The sequence below is a fragment of the Capricornis sumatraensis genome, chromosome 3 (genome assembly GCF_032405125.1).
Source record: "Capricornis sumatraensis isolate serow.1 chromosome 3, serow.2, whole genome shotgun sequence".
Classification (NCBI taxonomy): domain Eukaryota; kingdom Metazoa; phylum Chordata; class Mammalia; order Artiodactyla; family Bovidae; genus Capricornis; species Capricornis sumatraensis.
The window spans coordinates 58029539-58046843 of NC_091071.1; the positions used below are offsets into that span (position 1 = coordinate 58029539).

General features: G+C 36.9%; 1 protein-coding gene across 2 annotated transcripts in view; it reads left to right on the forward strand.

The window, feature by feature from the left end:
• NCKAP1 (NCK associated protein 1) overlaps window positions 1–17305 on the forward strand; it is a 110023-nt gene that overhangs the window by 83525 nt on the left and 9193 nt on the right. For both annotated transcript variants that reach the window (XM_068968829.1, XM_068968828.1), the window contains 3 exons: window positions 8706–8799; window positions 13267–13349; window positions 13768–13848. In XM_068968829.1, the coding sequence (XP_068824930.1) occupies window positions 8706–8799; window positions 13267–13349; window positions 13768–13848 (258 nt within the window). The remainder of the gene's footprint in view (window positions 1–8705; window positions 8800–13266; window positions 13350–13767; window positions 13849–17305) is intronic.

Here is a 17305-nt window from a genome sequence, read left to right on the forward strand (position 1 = left end):
GAATTTGAGTGAACTCTGGGAGTTGGTGATGGACAGGGAGGCCTGGCGTGCTGCGATTCATGGGGTCGCAAAGAGTCGGACACAACTGAGTGACTGAGCTGAACTGAACCTACCCTTAGCTAATGCAGAAACATACGTTTTCCTAGGTGGATGAGTTGATCTTGAAAAAGAGGCAATCTCATCAATTACTGTATATTTCTACTTATGTATATATCTAAACTTCCCTGGTGGCTCAGATGGTAAAGCGTCTGCCTACATTGAGGGAGACCTGGATTCAATCCCTGGATCGGGAAGATTCCTCTGGAGAAGGAAATGTCAACCCACTCCAGTACTCTTTCCTGGAAAATCCCATGGACAGAGGAACCTGGCAAGCTACAGTCTATGGGGTTGGAAAGAGTTGGACAAGACTGAGCGACTTCACTTTCACTTTCATATCTAAATAGTAATTTTTGATTGGCCCTTACTGTTACCTCAAGAGGTAGAGACTGCCTGTAATAAAATGACCCTTCACATGTTTAAAGCAGTTTTTAATATATTGCCTTTCTCTTCCATAGGTGAAATGTATTCATACATAGTCTCACTCTCTTCTGTCACAAATTCTCTTGTTGGTGTTGCTTATAGAAAATAGTGCCCAAAACTGAGAATAAACTTCAACTTCAACTAGAGATCTGATTAGTGAGAGTGTAGTTACTTATCCCGGACACTGTACTTACTATATAATACAATTTAAGGTAGCATCAGCATTTATGTAGCTATACCATGCTGTTTTCAACTTGGAATCAGATACCTTTTTTTTCCTTTTCTCTTAACCCTTCTTCCTCCTCCTTCCTTCCCCCTCCCCTTCACTTTCCTCATTTGTTTTCCTACACTAACTTGAACCATGGCTTCCACATCTGTTTTTTTTAACAAGGTGGTTGTTCAGTCACTAAGTTGTGTTTGTCTCCTTGCGACCCCATGAACTGCAGCACGCCAGGCTTCGCTGTCCTTCACTATCTCCGAGAGTTTACGCAAACTCATGTCCATTGGGTCAGTGATGCCATCTCAACATCTCATCCTCTGTCGTCCCTTTCTCCCGTCTTCAGTCTTTCCCAGCATCAGGGTCTTTTCCAGTGAGTTGACTCTTCATATCAGGTGGCCAAAGTTTGGAGTTTCAGCTTCAGCATCAGTCCTTCCAGTGTATATTTTCAGGGCGATTTCCTTTAGGATTGACTGGCTTGATCTCCTTACAGTCCACGGGACTCTCAAGAGTCTTCTCCAGCACCATAGTTCGAAAGTATCAGTTCTTTGGTGCTCAGCCTTCTTCATGGTCCAACTCTCACTTCCATATATGACTCCTGGAAAAACCATAGCTTTGACTAGATGGACCTTTTTTTAAGATAGACATTTTTAGAACACTTTTATGTTCACAGCAAAATTGAACACAGCAAAATCTCTGCAGAAGGTGCAGAGATTTTCCATATATGCCCTGTTTCACATGTGCATAACCTTCCCCATTATCAACATCCTCTATCAGAGTGGGTACATATTGTCATAATCAGTGAACCTACATTGATATACTTATCACCCGAAGTCCCTAATTTACATTAGGGTTCTTTCTTGGTTTGTGCATCTTGTGGGTTTTAACAGATGTATGAAGTTAAGTGAAGTCAGAGTTACTCATTGGTGTCTGACTCTTTGCGATCCCATGGACTGTAGCCACCAGGCTCCTCTGTCCATGGGATTCTCTAGGCAAGAATACTGGAGTGGGTAGCTGTTCCCTTCTCCAGGGAATCTTCCCTACCCAGGATCAAACCCAGGCTCCTGCTTTGCAGGGGACCATCTGAGCCACCAGGAAAGCCCAGGAATACTGGAGTGGGGTAGCTGATCCCTTCTCCAGGGGATCTTCCTGACCCAGGAATCAAACTGGGGTCTTCTGCATTCCAGGCAGATTCTTTACCAGCTGAGCTACCAGGGAAGCCATAACAAATGTATGTTGTCCTTACAGATTGACTTTTTTTTTTAATTTATTTTTTATGTGAAGGAAAATTGCTTTATAATGTTGTGTTGGTTTGTGCTGAACAGTGACACAAATCAGCCTTAATTATACATACACCCCCTCTTTTAAGCCTTCTTCTCCTCCCACCATCCCATCTTCTGGTCATCACAAAGCTCCAGGCTGGGCTCCCTATGTTCTTAGCAGCTTCTCACCTACTATCTGTTTAGTACATGATAGTGTCTGTATGTCACTACTTTCTCCATTCATCCTACTCTCTTTCTTTCACTGTATCTGCAAGTCCCTTCTCTACATCTGCGTCTCCATTCCTTACCTGCAAATAGGTTCATCAAAACCACTTTTCTAGATTCCTTATTTGTGCATTAATATACAATATTTGTTTTTCTCTTTATGACTTACTTCACTCTTTATAATAGATGCTAGGTTCATCTGCCTCACTGGATATGACGCAGATGCATTCTTTTTTATGGCTGAGTAATATTCCGCTGTATCTATGTACTACCTCGTTATCTGTTCATCTGTTGACGGACATCTAGGTTGCTTCCATGTCCTGGCTATTGTGTAAATAGTGCTGCAGTGAACATTGGAGTACATGTGTCTTTAGAATTGTGATTTGCTCAGGGTATATGCCCAGTGGTAGGATTGCTGGGTCATATAGTAGATTTATTTATTTATTTATTTATTTTTTTGAGGAATCTCCATACCATTCGAGAACATAATGGCTGTATCAGTTTAACATTCCCACCAACGGTGTAGGAGGGTTTCCTTTTCTCCACATCCTCTCCAGCATTTATTATTTGTAGATTTTTTGATGATGGCCATTCTGACTGGTGTGAGGTGATACCTCATTGTAGTTTTGATTTGTATTCTCTGATAATGAGTAATGTTGAGTGTTTTTTCATCTCAGTATATACAAGACATATAGATGGTTTATTGGCCATCTGTATGTCTTCCTTAGAGAAAAGTCTGTTAAGGTCTTCTGCCCATTTTTTGATTGGACTGTTTGTTTTTCTGATATTGAGCTGTATGAGCTGCTTATATATTTTGGAGATTAATCTTTTGTCAGTTGTTTCATTTGCAGGGTTTTTTCTCCCATTTCGTCCCATTCTGAGGGTTGTCTTTTAATCTTGTTTATTAATAGTTTCCTTTGCTCTGCAAAAGCTTGTAAGTTTAATTAGGTCCCATTTGTTTATTTGGTTTTCCACATCTTATATTTTGTATTATACTGTTTTTTAGACCTTTATTATTTTCATAATTTTACATGTTATTGTTCATTATTTTTGGATCTTTTTTGAGTTCAGATTTTTCTCATGGTCTCAGTAATCCTTTTATAAACTTAACTGTCCTTAGCTATGTCCTTAATTGTTAATGTTATCAAGTATATTCTTGTTCTTTAAAATAAATGGTAAAAGCTGATGTTTTAACGTTTCTTTTTTATATCTTGGAGTGACTGAATTTTCTTAGGTATTAAAATTTAAAGTTGATGTAATAATAATATAAATAATGTTGACTTCTTTTTTAATACTATGGGTTTTCTGACTTGAGTGTTATTTCTTGGCTGGGTTCTTTTTCAGATCTTTGATAGTATTAAACCTGAGTTTAAAAGCTAGTCAAAAGAAACTTTTTAGGTAAGAGTTTAGATTTATTATCTTTAGAGATATATCGGTGTGAGTTAATTTGGGTTTCTCATTAAATGTAATATACCCCAAAACGAAGACGGTTTACAATACTAAAACTTTTGATTTTAGTAATCTTCTTTGTGATTTTCCTTACTTGACATGAGTTTTCAGTTTACCTTCATAAAACCTTGCATATTCTATCAGTTGTAAGACTTTTAGAAAAACCGTATGGTTATGTTTTGCTGTTTAGGAGCTTTATATTTTTGTTTTTTTGCTTCTCAGCACTAAATCATGATTTAATTAAGCATTTTCCAGAAGGCTTCTTATTGTGGTCAACCTTATGGTTGAAAGCTTTACATGAAAGCTTTACATGTCTAGCATCGTGCCCATTATCATTTAGATTTCTGCAAAACAAAGCTAGTCCTAAGGATTTAGTTATCTGGAATTGCACAGTGCTTTACAGTGGTTTTCTGAGATCATTCTTAACAATCCCAAGTTGTAATTCAGATTTCTGTGAATTTAACTACTTGTGTATTATTAAGAACTAGAGGTATTATTCATAACTTTGTTTTCTCAGCCTCGGTGTACTGAGGCCTACTTAGTGTGTATGCTTATATTTTATTCCATAAGAAATGTTATGGTCATAATATAATGGTGTTTCATATAGACAAGTTCAGTTTGTTTTACACTGTTGTATTTTATTGAGATAAATCTCCTAGTACTTGTTTATCAGTGCTGATTCTAATTTTGTTTTGCATTTTCAGTGTCCTGTAAAATTACTTTGCTTAGAATACTTAGTTTATAAATTTATATTAATAGAAATAACACAGATTTTTGCTTCCAGTATGGGTAGGCTAGATTATTTAGATCAGTTCTTACCTTAAGGAAACTTCCAGTGGAAACAGTGTCAGAGTTTATTTTCTTGGGCTCCAAAATCACTGCAGATGGTGACTGCAGCCATGAAATTAAAAGATGCTTACTCCTTGGAAGAAAAGTTATGACCAATCTAGATAGCATATTCAAAAGCAGACATTACTTTACCAACGAAGGTCCGTCTAGTCAAGGCTGTGGTTTTTCCAATGGTCATGTATGGATATGAGAGTTGGACTATGAAGAAAGCTGAGTGCTGAAGAATTGATGCTTTTGAACTGTGGTGTTGGAGAAGACTCTTGAGTCCCTTGGACTGCAAGGAGATCCAACCAGTCCATCCTGAAGGAGATCAGCCCTGGGATTTCTTTGGAAGGAATGATGCTAAAGCTGAAACTCCAATACTTTGGCCACCTCATGCGAAGAGTTGACTCATTGGAAAAGACTCTGATCTGGGAGGGATTGGGGGCAGGAGGAAAAGGGGACGACAGAGGATGAGATTGCTGGATGGCATCACGGACTCGATGGACATGAATTTGAGTAAACTCTGGGAGTTGGTGATGGACAGGGCGCCCTGGCGTGCTGCGATTCATGGGGTCGCAAAGAGCTGGACACAACTGAGCGACTGAACTGAACTGAACTTACCTTAAGGACAACTTTTTTTGAAAAATGGAGCTAAATAGAGAGATAGGAAGAAAGGAAGGAAGATAGACATCTTCTAAAGAAGAACTAAAAAGACAGTGAGGTGTTTATTTCTAGATCTTAGTTCCCCAACTAGGGATCCAGCTTGTGCCCCCTGCAGTAGAAGCATGGATCCTTAATCACTGCACCACCAGGGAAGTGCCCCTGGAAGCCACTTTTGATGTGAAGACATTTGCTAATTCAGAAGTAAGGTTTGTAAGATCCTGTAGTCTTGGTGGTCTTGTGGAGCAAGGAGCTCTATTATCAAAACCCAAGACAAAGCCTACCCAAAGTGGGAGTGGAAAGCAGTCCTGCTTAATTTGCCTTCCACTTTTTTTACCTGATGTTCCTGAATGTAGCATCCTCTTGTCAGCATCACGTGAGAAGTTGGATGTGGAAGATGCCCCAGACAGGCATATAATTACCCTCTTGTTATCAAATCCAAGTCTTCCTTTCTATGCCACTGCCTACAATTTCTGAGCCCTGCCCAGGTTCCAAGGCTTCCATTAACTTGCCTTCTGTATTGTATCTCCCTTAAAAGAACTTAACTACTCAAATTTCTCACCTCTACTTAGTCTTTGCTCCAGTTTTCATCTTCTAAAAATTTGTTGGGCTGTCTCATTAGGTCTTGTTTCCTTTGTTATTGTAGAGTTATGCCTTTCTCACTTCAGTGGATTTTTGGAAGAAGCATAGTTTAGACATATATAGAGATTTTTCTACATTTAATCAGCATTTTATGAGGTTTGCATACTTGTTTGAATATTTTTATAGGAGAAATTTCGTTTAGTGAATCAAAGAGTATGAATATTTACATTACTTTCTGATACTATCAAATATTCCTCAGAAAAGATTGTTAACTCGCACTCTGCACGTTAAAGCATAATGGTGCCAATATAGCATTTTAATCATTTTTTAAATTAATGAATACATTGTTTGGGGGAATTACAATATTTTTAAGATAGTTCTGTAACTTTTTAGCTTTTAATTTTCTTTTTTTTTTATATTTAAACTGACATAAATATTAGGTGGCTGCATCTTCTTTTTATCTTAAAGGTTACATTAATTGACTGTTTTAGTTTCTGTTTTAGCTGAGGACCTTTTTGTTTCAAAATAAGTTTGTGGGCCAATAAAATAAATTTAAGGAAAAGTTTCTTTATATTTAATGTGGAAGTCGCTTAGTCATGTCTGACTCTTTGTGACCCCAAGGAATTCTCCAGGCTAAAATACTAAAGTGGGTAGCGTTCCCTTCTCCAGGGGATCTTTCCAACCCAGGCTCCCACTTTGCAGGCAAATTCTTTACCAGCTGAGCCACCAGCAAAGCCCGTTTATATTTAACGGTTGTGAATAAATCGTGTCAGAGACATAGTCAACACTATGCATGTGTACTAATGATAAAACATGTTTATTACTTTCTGTAGAAGAAAACAACCAGTCTGCATTCCTACAAAAATTCTTGGGGTGTTTGGAGTTGTGCCCATTAAGTCAATTTCTTCTTCCCGTCCTGCTAGAAGAATTGTTTTGACATTTTACAGATCATTTCTTCTGTAGTTCTTTAGACTCCTAGAAGGAGTTTTTTTCAAATGAAGTAAGAAATTTAAATATGAATTGTGCCAAGAATTCAACACTTTAGAACAGAAAACCAATATTTTTTTTTAGTAGTCTTGATTTGTTTCACTTGATTAATCTCAGGTTGTTCTAGATCATTTAGTTATAATTCCTAGTTTTCCAGCTTTGGGGTCATTTGTCAGAGATAATCATTCATCATGGCTTTAAATATATAGAAAACTGTTTCAGGATACAATTGAGGGAGAAAATAAATTTATATAAACTATACTTTCAAGAAGAGACATCATTGGCTTTTCAAGAGTAATGTGCAACTAAATACTTTAGGCTGATTGTTTTTAAAGTATGGTATCCAGATCAGCAGAGGCAGCCTTGCTTTGAATCTTAATTAAAAATGCACAACTTTTGGTTCTTCCTAAGACCTGCTAAATTAGGACCTGTGGGGTTGGAGCCCAGCAAGTCCTCCAGATCATTATGATGCTCGCTGAAGATCAACAATCATTTCTTGGGAGTTTAAGAACATGGCTTTTAAAATCAGACATACTTGAATTCAAATTCCACTGTTTAATATCTGTAACTTTGGGCGAGTTACCTAACCTCTCTGAGCCTTAGTTTTCTCAGTTGTGAAATTGTAGACTGTCACCTCCCTCATTTGGATCAGGGTATATGGGATTGTTTGTAAATTGCCTAGTAGAGGAACTTAAAAATGATCACCGTTTCTATTTAAACATGTACTATTTTGTTTTATTGATTCTGAAACAAAATTACCCTATATTAGTATTTCTGAAATTATATGTGCCTTACATGATTAGGAAATATTGTGTCAGTTTAATTGTTAGAGTTTTTTCTTAATGGCACATAAAATAATGGTACATTTAAATGCTGTCTGTGATTCGCTGATACATGATATTATGTTCAAGATGCATGAACACTGTCTAGGTTGGGCATATATTTGAGTGTGTATTGACTGATGGGACAAGTATTGAATTGGCCTCAGAGAGAGCAGGCAGTGTCTGTAATTAGACACTGTAGAGGTTGAATTTAGCAAACAATTGTGACTGGAACTGATCATCTGAATGTGAGTAAAAGCAAAAATAATCCAAAGTGTAAAATAAAATTCATTCTGGTATAAGAAAAATTTTTATAAATTTTCCATTAGTCTTTTTATGCTTCCCTTAAATCTCTTGTCATCAGCCATTGGTTTTTAACACAATTCCTGTGGCATTTTAACAGTATGCTTGCAACATCTCCAAACCCAGACCTGCTGAGTTGAGATATCCAGGCTTTCCAAATATATCCATTATCTCTGCCAGAATAAAGTTAATTATATTTGTTTCAGTTATAATTTGTAAATGAAATGACTTTTTCCAGTACTGCTTTTAAGAAAAGAATTCTTTAATGAGTTGTACTTTTCTTAATTAGCTATCCTTCACTCCCTTCCCTCTCTTTGCTTTTCTCAGTGGTCTTGGAAGAGGAGGTAGATGTTGACATTTCTGTTTAGTGCTGGGAAACTTTACTCTGTTTATAATTTTTATGAAGTGGTACCATACCCCTCTGGTTTTCTCCTCTGTTTTCATGTATATCATCCAGTGATGAGCTTTAAGCTATCTTTAGCCAGCTTTAACTTTGGCAAGTTCCTTTTTGTTTTGGTTGGAATTTATTGCTTTCTATATCCACTTTGTGTCTGCTTTTTATTGTAGATGCTGTACTGTGTCTAAGCATGAGATAATCCTTTATCCTACTCCTTATCTTTATTGCTTTTTCCTGAACTCCTCCCTTTTTGAATTTGTAAGCCGAAGGAAAACATTAATTTTATTTAATTTTAAGATTCTTTTAATGAAAATAACAAAAACATAGCATAGACCATCTGGATTTTCTGTGTTATTTTTTCTACTTGCCAGTTGTAATTGCCAAGCATGTTCTTATCTCATCAACCATGAGGAAGTCTGTGCCTGACCTAGGATCTTTCCTTTTTTTTTTAGAAACTTGTGGTGGAGAATGTTGATGTGCTAACACAAATGCGGACCAGCTTTGACAAACCCGACCAGATGGCTGCCCTCTTTAAAAGATTATCATGTGGGTAACTCATGCTTTTTATAAGAATTAAGAAGACCCTGAAACTCAGTCTTTATTAGTTTTTGCTTAAATGTAAATATAAGTAGTAAATTATGAAAAGCATTCTTCACTAGAACATTTTAGCAATGAAAGAATCTTTTAAGTGAATGGCTTATCTGTTTCATAATTTTTTTTCTTACCATACTCTTAGTATCACACATTAAATATTCAATATCATTATCAGTTAACTCATGAAACCATTAAATAAGTTAATCTGTATTAATTTAGACCAAAGGAGATTTAACTTTTGAGTCTGTAACTTTCTAAAAATCAGCATTATTGAGGTATAGCTTATGTAAGTAAAATGTGCATTTTAGTGAACAGTGGGATGGTTTTTGACAGATGTATACATCCACATGGGCTTCCCTCATAGCTCAGTTGGTAAAGAATCTGCCTCTAATGCAGGAGATCTGGGTTTAATTCTTGGGTCAAGAAGATCCCCTGGAGAAGGAACTGGCAACCCACTCCAGTATTCTTGCCTGGAGAATCCCCATGGACAGTGGAGCCTGGCAGACTACAGTCCATAGAGTTGCAAGAGTTGGACATGACTTAGCGACTAAACCACTACAGCCATACATCCACATAACCATTACCACAGTCAAGATATAGAGCAGTCTTGTCAGTCAGTCCGTTCATTCGCTCAGTCATGTCCAACTCTTTGCAAGCCCATGGAGGAACAGTCTCTTCACCTCAAAAAACTCATGATTCCTTGTAGTCAGTTTCATACCCCTTGACAATGACTGATCTCATTTCTATCACTATAGAAATGATAAATTTAAGTTTACCTGTTCTGTTGTATAAACTGTGTGTACTCTTTTGTATATATTTATAGAAATGATAAATTTAAGTTTACCTGTTCTGTTGTATAAACTGTGTGTACTCTTTTGTATATATTGTTGAGATTCACCTCTCTTTGTTAAGTGAATCAGTAACTTGTTCCTTTGTATTGTTAACCTAGGATTCATTGCATGAAAACCTGAGCCTCCAACTTAAAAATTTTTTTTACATATCTTCTTGATACTGATTCTTTGTGTGAGCTATATTGTGAAATAACAGTGAATCTTAAGTGTTTATTAAAGTATGTTTATCCAGGCAATTATTTTAGATCCACTTGAGTTAATTTCATCTGCTTTTTGTCCTTGAACTCAGAGTTATAATTAAAAACTAAAAGTCACACTTCCTATTGATTCTATTTAAAAACCTTTCCAACTTTAAAGACTTAGTGAAATCCTGAATAAAATACTTTCTATATTTGAGAAAACCAGAGAGTTTATTTTCCCAAATGAAAGATAATCCTGAAGTAAATTAAAGACATGCATAGAGTTTATGTACTTCCCCTTTGATATTTTTCTTTTAAATGTTTTGTAGCTATATCAAATTTTATAAAACTATAAAATGACTTCAAGAATCACTTCTTTAGGTAGCTTATCTTGCTTTTAAAAATACAAACTTATACGCATGTACACCCGTGGTGGATTCATGTCAATGTATGGCAAAACCAATACAGTATTGTAAAGTAAAATAAAGTAAAAATAAAAATAAAAAAAAATACAAACTTATTTAATAAAAATTAATATGAAACTAAACTACAGGAGCTTCTCTGGTGGTCCAGTGATTTAAGAATCTGCCTGCCAATGCAGGGACATGGTTTGATCCCTGGTCTGGGAGGAAGGTCCCACATGCCGTGGGGCAGCTAAGCCCATACGCTGCAGCTACTGAGCCAATGCTCTAGAGCCTGTGAGCCACAGCTACTGAGCCCACATGCCATAACTTCTGAAGCCCAGATGCCTGGAGCAAGTGCTTCCCAACAAAAGAAACCACGGCAACCAGAAGCCCAAGCACCTCAGCAAAGAGTTGCCACCACTCATTGCAACTAGATATAAAGCCCATGCACAATAATGAAAACCCAGAGCAGCCAAAAGTAAATAAAAGCAAAAAAACGTCCCACTAAACTACATTTCAGGTTGCCTTTACAGCAGATCAGCCTTTGCCGTAGCTTTAAAGGGAAAGCAGCAAATGAGGTTTTGGAGGTGATGAAACTTTGCCACTGTGGTGATGATAATAAGTAGATCTACACATATTAAAAGTTTTTCCTAGAACTGTACACTGAAAGGAGGAAAAGGCAGCTTTACTCTTGGGAACTTTAGGAAATGAAATTTTTTAAATGAAAAAGATTGTCTTGGTAGCATTATACAGAAGAGGAGTGTGAATGAATAGTTACTATTATTTAAATCCCTATCTGATCTCTTTTCTTCATTGGTATACTGTATACTTACATTTTCTAGTATGCTTTACTTTATTCTTATTATTTTTGTTTTTCATGTTTCTTTCTTTTTAAATACTCATTTGACCACCCTTACTGGCCTTACTGGCCTGAATTTCATGCTAATAAACAACATTCTGGCTATATCACCTGGTTAGAGGCAACTAACCCACTACAGTGTCCAATGCATGTTTACTATTACTTTTAACTCTCCTATTTGTTGAAATGAAACAAAATATTTTTTGTGATTTGGAAAAAGAAAAGATCTGCTCAAGAGTGATCTACTTAGGGGATAGAGAAAGCTACTCTTTGAGTTGAACTATTTTCCAGAATACTCTTCTGTCTCTAATCTTGTTTTTACCTTTGTGCTAAATTGATGGATGGACTTTTGTAGCAGTTTGATTTTCATAGTCAGCTAACACATTCTTTTAAATACTCTTAAAAAGAGAAAGCTATGTAATTTATTAAAAGTAGCTCTGGGGAATTCCGTGGTGGTCTAGTGGTTAGGTCCTTTCACCACTGTGGCCCTGGTTCAGTTCTTGGTGGAGGAACTAAGATCTCACAAGCCACATAGTGTGCCCTGCACCCCCCCCCGCCCCCCTCCCCCCAAAGAAAGCTCTGAATTGGGAGGCAATCAGCAATTAACTTTTGAGTTTTTCAGAATTTCTGTGTGACTTGAACAAATTTATTTTATTTATTGAAACTATAAATTAAACAAAATTTCTTACTGTGAAGTTTCTCAGAACTTTTAATATGTTGTTACTATGCATATTTAAGAGGAATTTATAGATACAGTCTTTGCAAACTTTGTTAAATTCTGGGTAACATCCTTTGGAAAGTATATGATTATATCACACTACTTATTTTCTGATTGCTCACCTTATTCTCTGGATTCTTTTTTCTGGGTTTCCTGTCCTGTTTTTTTAGACTGGTGTGCCCCTTTGTTCTCACTCCTCCTTAATGCCCATAAATTGAATGACATATTCTTAGAGAAATCTTTTCTTTCTCTCTCTTTCTTTCATCTTTTCTGGATAGTAACAACTTCCTAGTCTCATTTCTTGACTAATCATTTCATTAAACATCCTCTTGTTTTCTAGGTCTTAGGCACTCTGCTGAGTCCTATAGATAGATAGATAAAAAGGACTTTGCTCACGCGGAATTTGTATTTGTGCCTTACATGGTTTTGTTAACACTACTATTTTGATTCTCATCACATTTTGGTTTATTTTATGCTTTTTCATGTGTAGTAATAAAAGATGATTATGGTAAAGATTTAAACAAACCACACAGGAGGTAGGAAGTCAAAACAAAATAATTCATTCCTACTGCTCAAAAGTATAACTGCAGTTAACAGTTTCTCTATACATCTGTCTAGCAATTTGTTATATATATACAAATATGTGTGTGTGTGTGTGTATGTTTCATGTAAATAGGATTCTATTTTCTTAGTTTTCTTGACAGTGCCTTTAAATTGTTACTTAAGATCTAGGTTATTGTTCTATTTGTATCTGCTTTATTACATAGTACAGTGCCTTGTGTATGAGGAGTAATTCAATAAATGTTGGCTTTTTAAAAATGAAGGTATTTATCCTTCTAATCCTAATTTCCCTTGATTTTATTTAACCAAGTTTTAATTTTGAATATAATACTAATAAATTTCAGAATAATGTTCTCTGACCAAAATGTAAATGATCAAATCCATTCATAGTCTTCAGAAACCTGGTCTTACTGCTTATGATCTACATAATTAGTTTTTGTTTCTGGACTCTGGACCTCAACATCTAGCATCTCCAAGTTCCAGGGCCATTTGATTTTAAGGATCCACTCTGATCAGCAGCTTCTTCTTTCCCTAGTCTTTCTTCTCCTTCCTCCTACCTCTACCATTACTGTGATAGGATTATACAGGAGGCTGCTTACATGATTATTTCATGATTCTGATGAACCATCTAAGCCATTTTAAAGAACAGTGTACTCCACTTGAAGTAAACAATAATTTCCTTAGTTTTAATATCAACTTTCAATACCTTTGCCTCTTTAATCATTTGTTGTAATCAAATTGTTTTTAATTGTGTCTTTTATCATGGGGTTTTATGACAAAGAGTTTTTCCAAGGGTAAGAAAGAATCCAATTCACTCTCTTCTCTTTTCTCCTTCCTTTAAACTTAGCTGTTGACAGTGTCTTGAAGAGGATGACAATAATTGGTGTGATTTTATCCTTCCGATCATTGGCACAGGAAGCACTCAGAGATGTAAGAAGCCATTTTAAGTACATATTCTATAGCCAAATGGTCCTTTTTAATTTCCCAGAAATTAAAAGTAACTTTTACCATTTATAGTTGGCAATAATATAACTAAAATTCCAGTTTTCATAGTTTATGTGAAATAAAGCATATAGAAATCATAGTTACTATTTTGTGTTTTAGTGATGTAATTCAGGAGACACAACTTGCCTGGATATTGTGCTACTTTTTCAACTTTCTCTTCATTAAAGCATTTTCCATTTTGACTATACTCAGTTTGCCATCAAATGCATTCCATTAATGGGTACATTAGAAAATCATATGAAAATTGACAAAATAATTTTATGAAAGCTGAAAGTAGTTGAGTGGTAACATTTCATAAATTTAGAGATTGCCTTTAAAAAATAATTATTTGTTTTCCTGCTAGGTCTTGTCCTACCACATTCCTTTTCTTGTCAGTTCAATTGAAGATTTCAAGGACCACATTCCAAGGGAAACTGATATGAAGGTAGTAAAACTTCTATTTGTATTTTACTGTTTCTAAAATGACATATTTAACTTATATATGAAGTAAAATTTAGTAAATCCTAAGCTGTTATAAAGTTTAGAATAATGTGTTAACATTTTTGCCTTTGAAAATGCATCTTTGAAAGCTCAGCACCAAAATACTAAATAGGCATTTTGAAAGTCAGTCTTACTTGATCACCTGTAGCAATGTAAAATGGGTTAATATCAGTCACCTTTTTTTTTTTCAAAAAACATACTTCATATTTCCTCTTTTATTATATAAATATCAGTTTAACCTTTTACTATAAGAATGTAAATGTTTTAAGAGGATCTTTGCTATTATTTATACAAATTCACAAACAGTACAATTAATTGATTAAGGTCTCTGGGTTTCTTTAACTCCATGGTCTCATGTGTTGCTGTGGAGGATTCTAAAAAATAAACAAAACAAACAGAAAACCCCAACAGAAAAATATACATCCTACTCAGAAGTGATTTTTTTTTTTAAGCCACAAGTCCCAACCTCCATCAAAATAAAGAAAGACATCTACTCCTCCATTTAGAAACAGAATTTTTAAAACCCACCACCACCTGTTTTATTAACAATAGCCATTAAGACATGAATTTCAGTCTCCTCCTCTTCACACCAGGGCTCCGGGCCCCTGTAAGCCAGCTCCAGCTCCTCTGCCCCCTACAGGAAGCTTCACTGCGCCTTTTTTGTAGGGAAGTGTGGAAGAGAGGGAGGGCAGGGCAGAGGCTTTGCATATATAATCATCATTTCAAGACACAATCTGCATCTCAGACAGACCACCCCCCCCAGAAAAAAAACCACAGTCCAACTCTGATGTCTCCCACACATTTGTGCTGTATAAATTAAGTCAAGATTTAGGAGCACAGTTGGGTCTTCAAATGCTTAGAGACAAGGGGAAAAAGAAAAATAAGAGCCAGAAATGTGAAGTGGGAAACACCAGATGGATGGGGTTTGGGAAGAAGCCAAAATGAAAAAGACATACAAACCCAATGGGTATCTTCCTAGTCCAGGCACAAAAGTGTTTCAGTCTCAAAATATCTCTCTTGTAGAACTCCAGGGCTTCAGAGAAAAAAGTAAACTAAAACGAGTTAGCCTGACATATATGTGTGTATGTGTGTGTATAATTTATATAATATATATACTCAGTAGAAAAAGAAAAAAAAGACAAGTTGATGTCAAGTTTCTTAAAAAAAAAAAAAACAGACAAATACAAATGAAATGAGCAAGAGTAACACTGCTGTCAGAGGAGTGATGAGGTGAGACTGGGAAAAGTTACAAAGTGTAAGAAGGGTGAAAAAACCATTGTAGTTGGGTTTGCTTTTTTATATTTCAAAATAAAAACCAGATCACGGTATTCAAATGAAAGCTTAAGTGAAGGAGCCTAAGTGAAGGCAGACATTTTCCTCAACTCCCCAGGGCTGGAGGGATTGCTCATTCTCGCCCCAGCTTCCAGGCGCACAGTAGCTCAGTCCCTCCCCCGGGAGGAGTGGGTGGTAAGCAACCTGTCCAGGAGAGGGGCGGGGGTGGTGGAGGTGGACACCGCCCCCGCTACACACACAAGAAAAAAGGGGAGAGGGGAAGGGAGCCAGGGGCTTCCGGTCATCGCCCCACCACGTCCGTGGCCGGAGGGCGAACAGGGCAGGTGGGACAGACAGCTGCTGCTGGCCTCACCTGAACTTCTCACTGTCCATCATCTGCCAGAGGCCCAGGTTGATGCTCTCCAGGCTGTGCTTGGTAATGTGGGTCAGTCACCTTTTCCTTAAACTATTTATACATGGTCATAAGCAGAATGAAAAAACCAATGAAATGAGAGTTGTTGTGTTTTAAATAAAGCTAAATTCAGCTTTTAAAAATTGATGTTAAAAAGTCTTATAAAAGGATGTTAATTATGGGTTATAATTTTTTAAATTAATATACTGTTTGAAATAGAAAGGTTAGTAAACTTATGAGCATCCACAGGTTTCATTTTGAAAATTTATTGGCAGCGAAATACAGCCACTGATTGAATCACAGCAAATATTTACCAGTGGTTACACATCTAGATATAGTGGAAAAAACAGAATGGGAAACCGTTTTCATTCCAATCCCAAAGGCAATACCAAAGAATGCTCAAACTGCTGCACAATTGCACTCATCTCACACACTAGTAAAGTAATGCTCACAATTCTCCAAGCCAGGCTTCAACAATAACGTGAACCATGAACTTCCAGATGTTCAAGCTGGTTTTAGAAAAGGCAGAGGAAGCAGAGATCAAATTGCCAACATCCACTGGATCATCGATAAAGAAGAGTTCCAGAAAAACATCTATTTCTGCTTCATTGACTGTGCCAAAGCTTTTGACTGTGTGAATCACAATAAACTCTGGAAAATTCTGAAAGAGATGGGAATACCAGACCACCTGACCTGCCTCTTGAGAAACCTATATGCAGGTCAGGAAGCAACAGTTAGAACTGGACATGGACCAACACACTGGTTCCAAATAGGAAAAGGAGTACGTCAAGGCTGTCTATTGTCACCCTGCTTATTTAACTTCTATGCAGAGTACATCATGAGAAACGCTGGACTAGAAGAAGCACAAGCTGAAATCAAGATTGCCGGGAGAAATATCAATAACCTCAGATATGCAGATGACACGACCCTTTTGGCAGAAAGTGAAGAGGAACTCAAAAGCCTCTTGATGAAAGTGAAAGAGGAGAGTGAAAAAGTTGGCTTAAAGCTCAACATTCAGAAAACGAATATCATGGCATCTGGTCCCATCACTTCATGGGAAATAGATGGGCAAACAGTGGAAACAGTGTCAGACTTTATTTTTGGGGGCTCCAAAATCACTGCAGATGATGATTGCAGCCATGAAATAAAAGACGCTTACTCCTTGGAAGGAAGGTTATGACCAACCTAGATAGCGTATTGAAAAGCAGAGATATTACTTTGCCAGCATAGTCTAGTCAAGGCTGTGGTTTTTCCAGTAGTCATGTATGGATGTGAGAGTTGGACTGTGAAGAAAGCTGAGCTCGAGGAATTGATGCTTTTGAACTGTGGTGTTGGAGAAGACTCTTGAGAGTCCATTGGACTGTATGGAGATCCAACCAGTCCATTCTAAAGGAAATCAGTCCTGGGTGTTCATTGAAAGGGCTGATGCTGAAGCTGAAGCTCCAGTACTTTGGCCTTCTCATGAGAAGAGTTGACTCGTTGGAAAAGACCCTGATGCTGGGAGGGATTGGGGGCAGGAGGAGAAGGGGACAACAGAGGATGAGATGGCTGGATGGCATCACCGACTCGATGGATGTGAGTTTGAGTGAACTCCTGGAGTTGGTGATGGACAGCAAGGCCTGGCATGCTGCGATTCATGGGGTCACAAAGAGTCGGACACGACTGAGCGACCGAACTGACTGAACTGAGTGTTCTTATAGGTGACTTGAATTTAAAC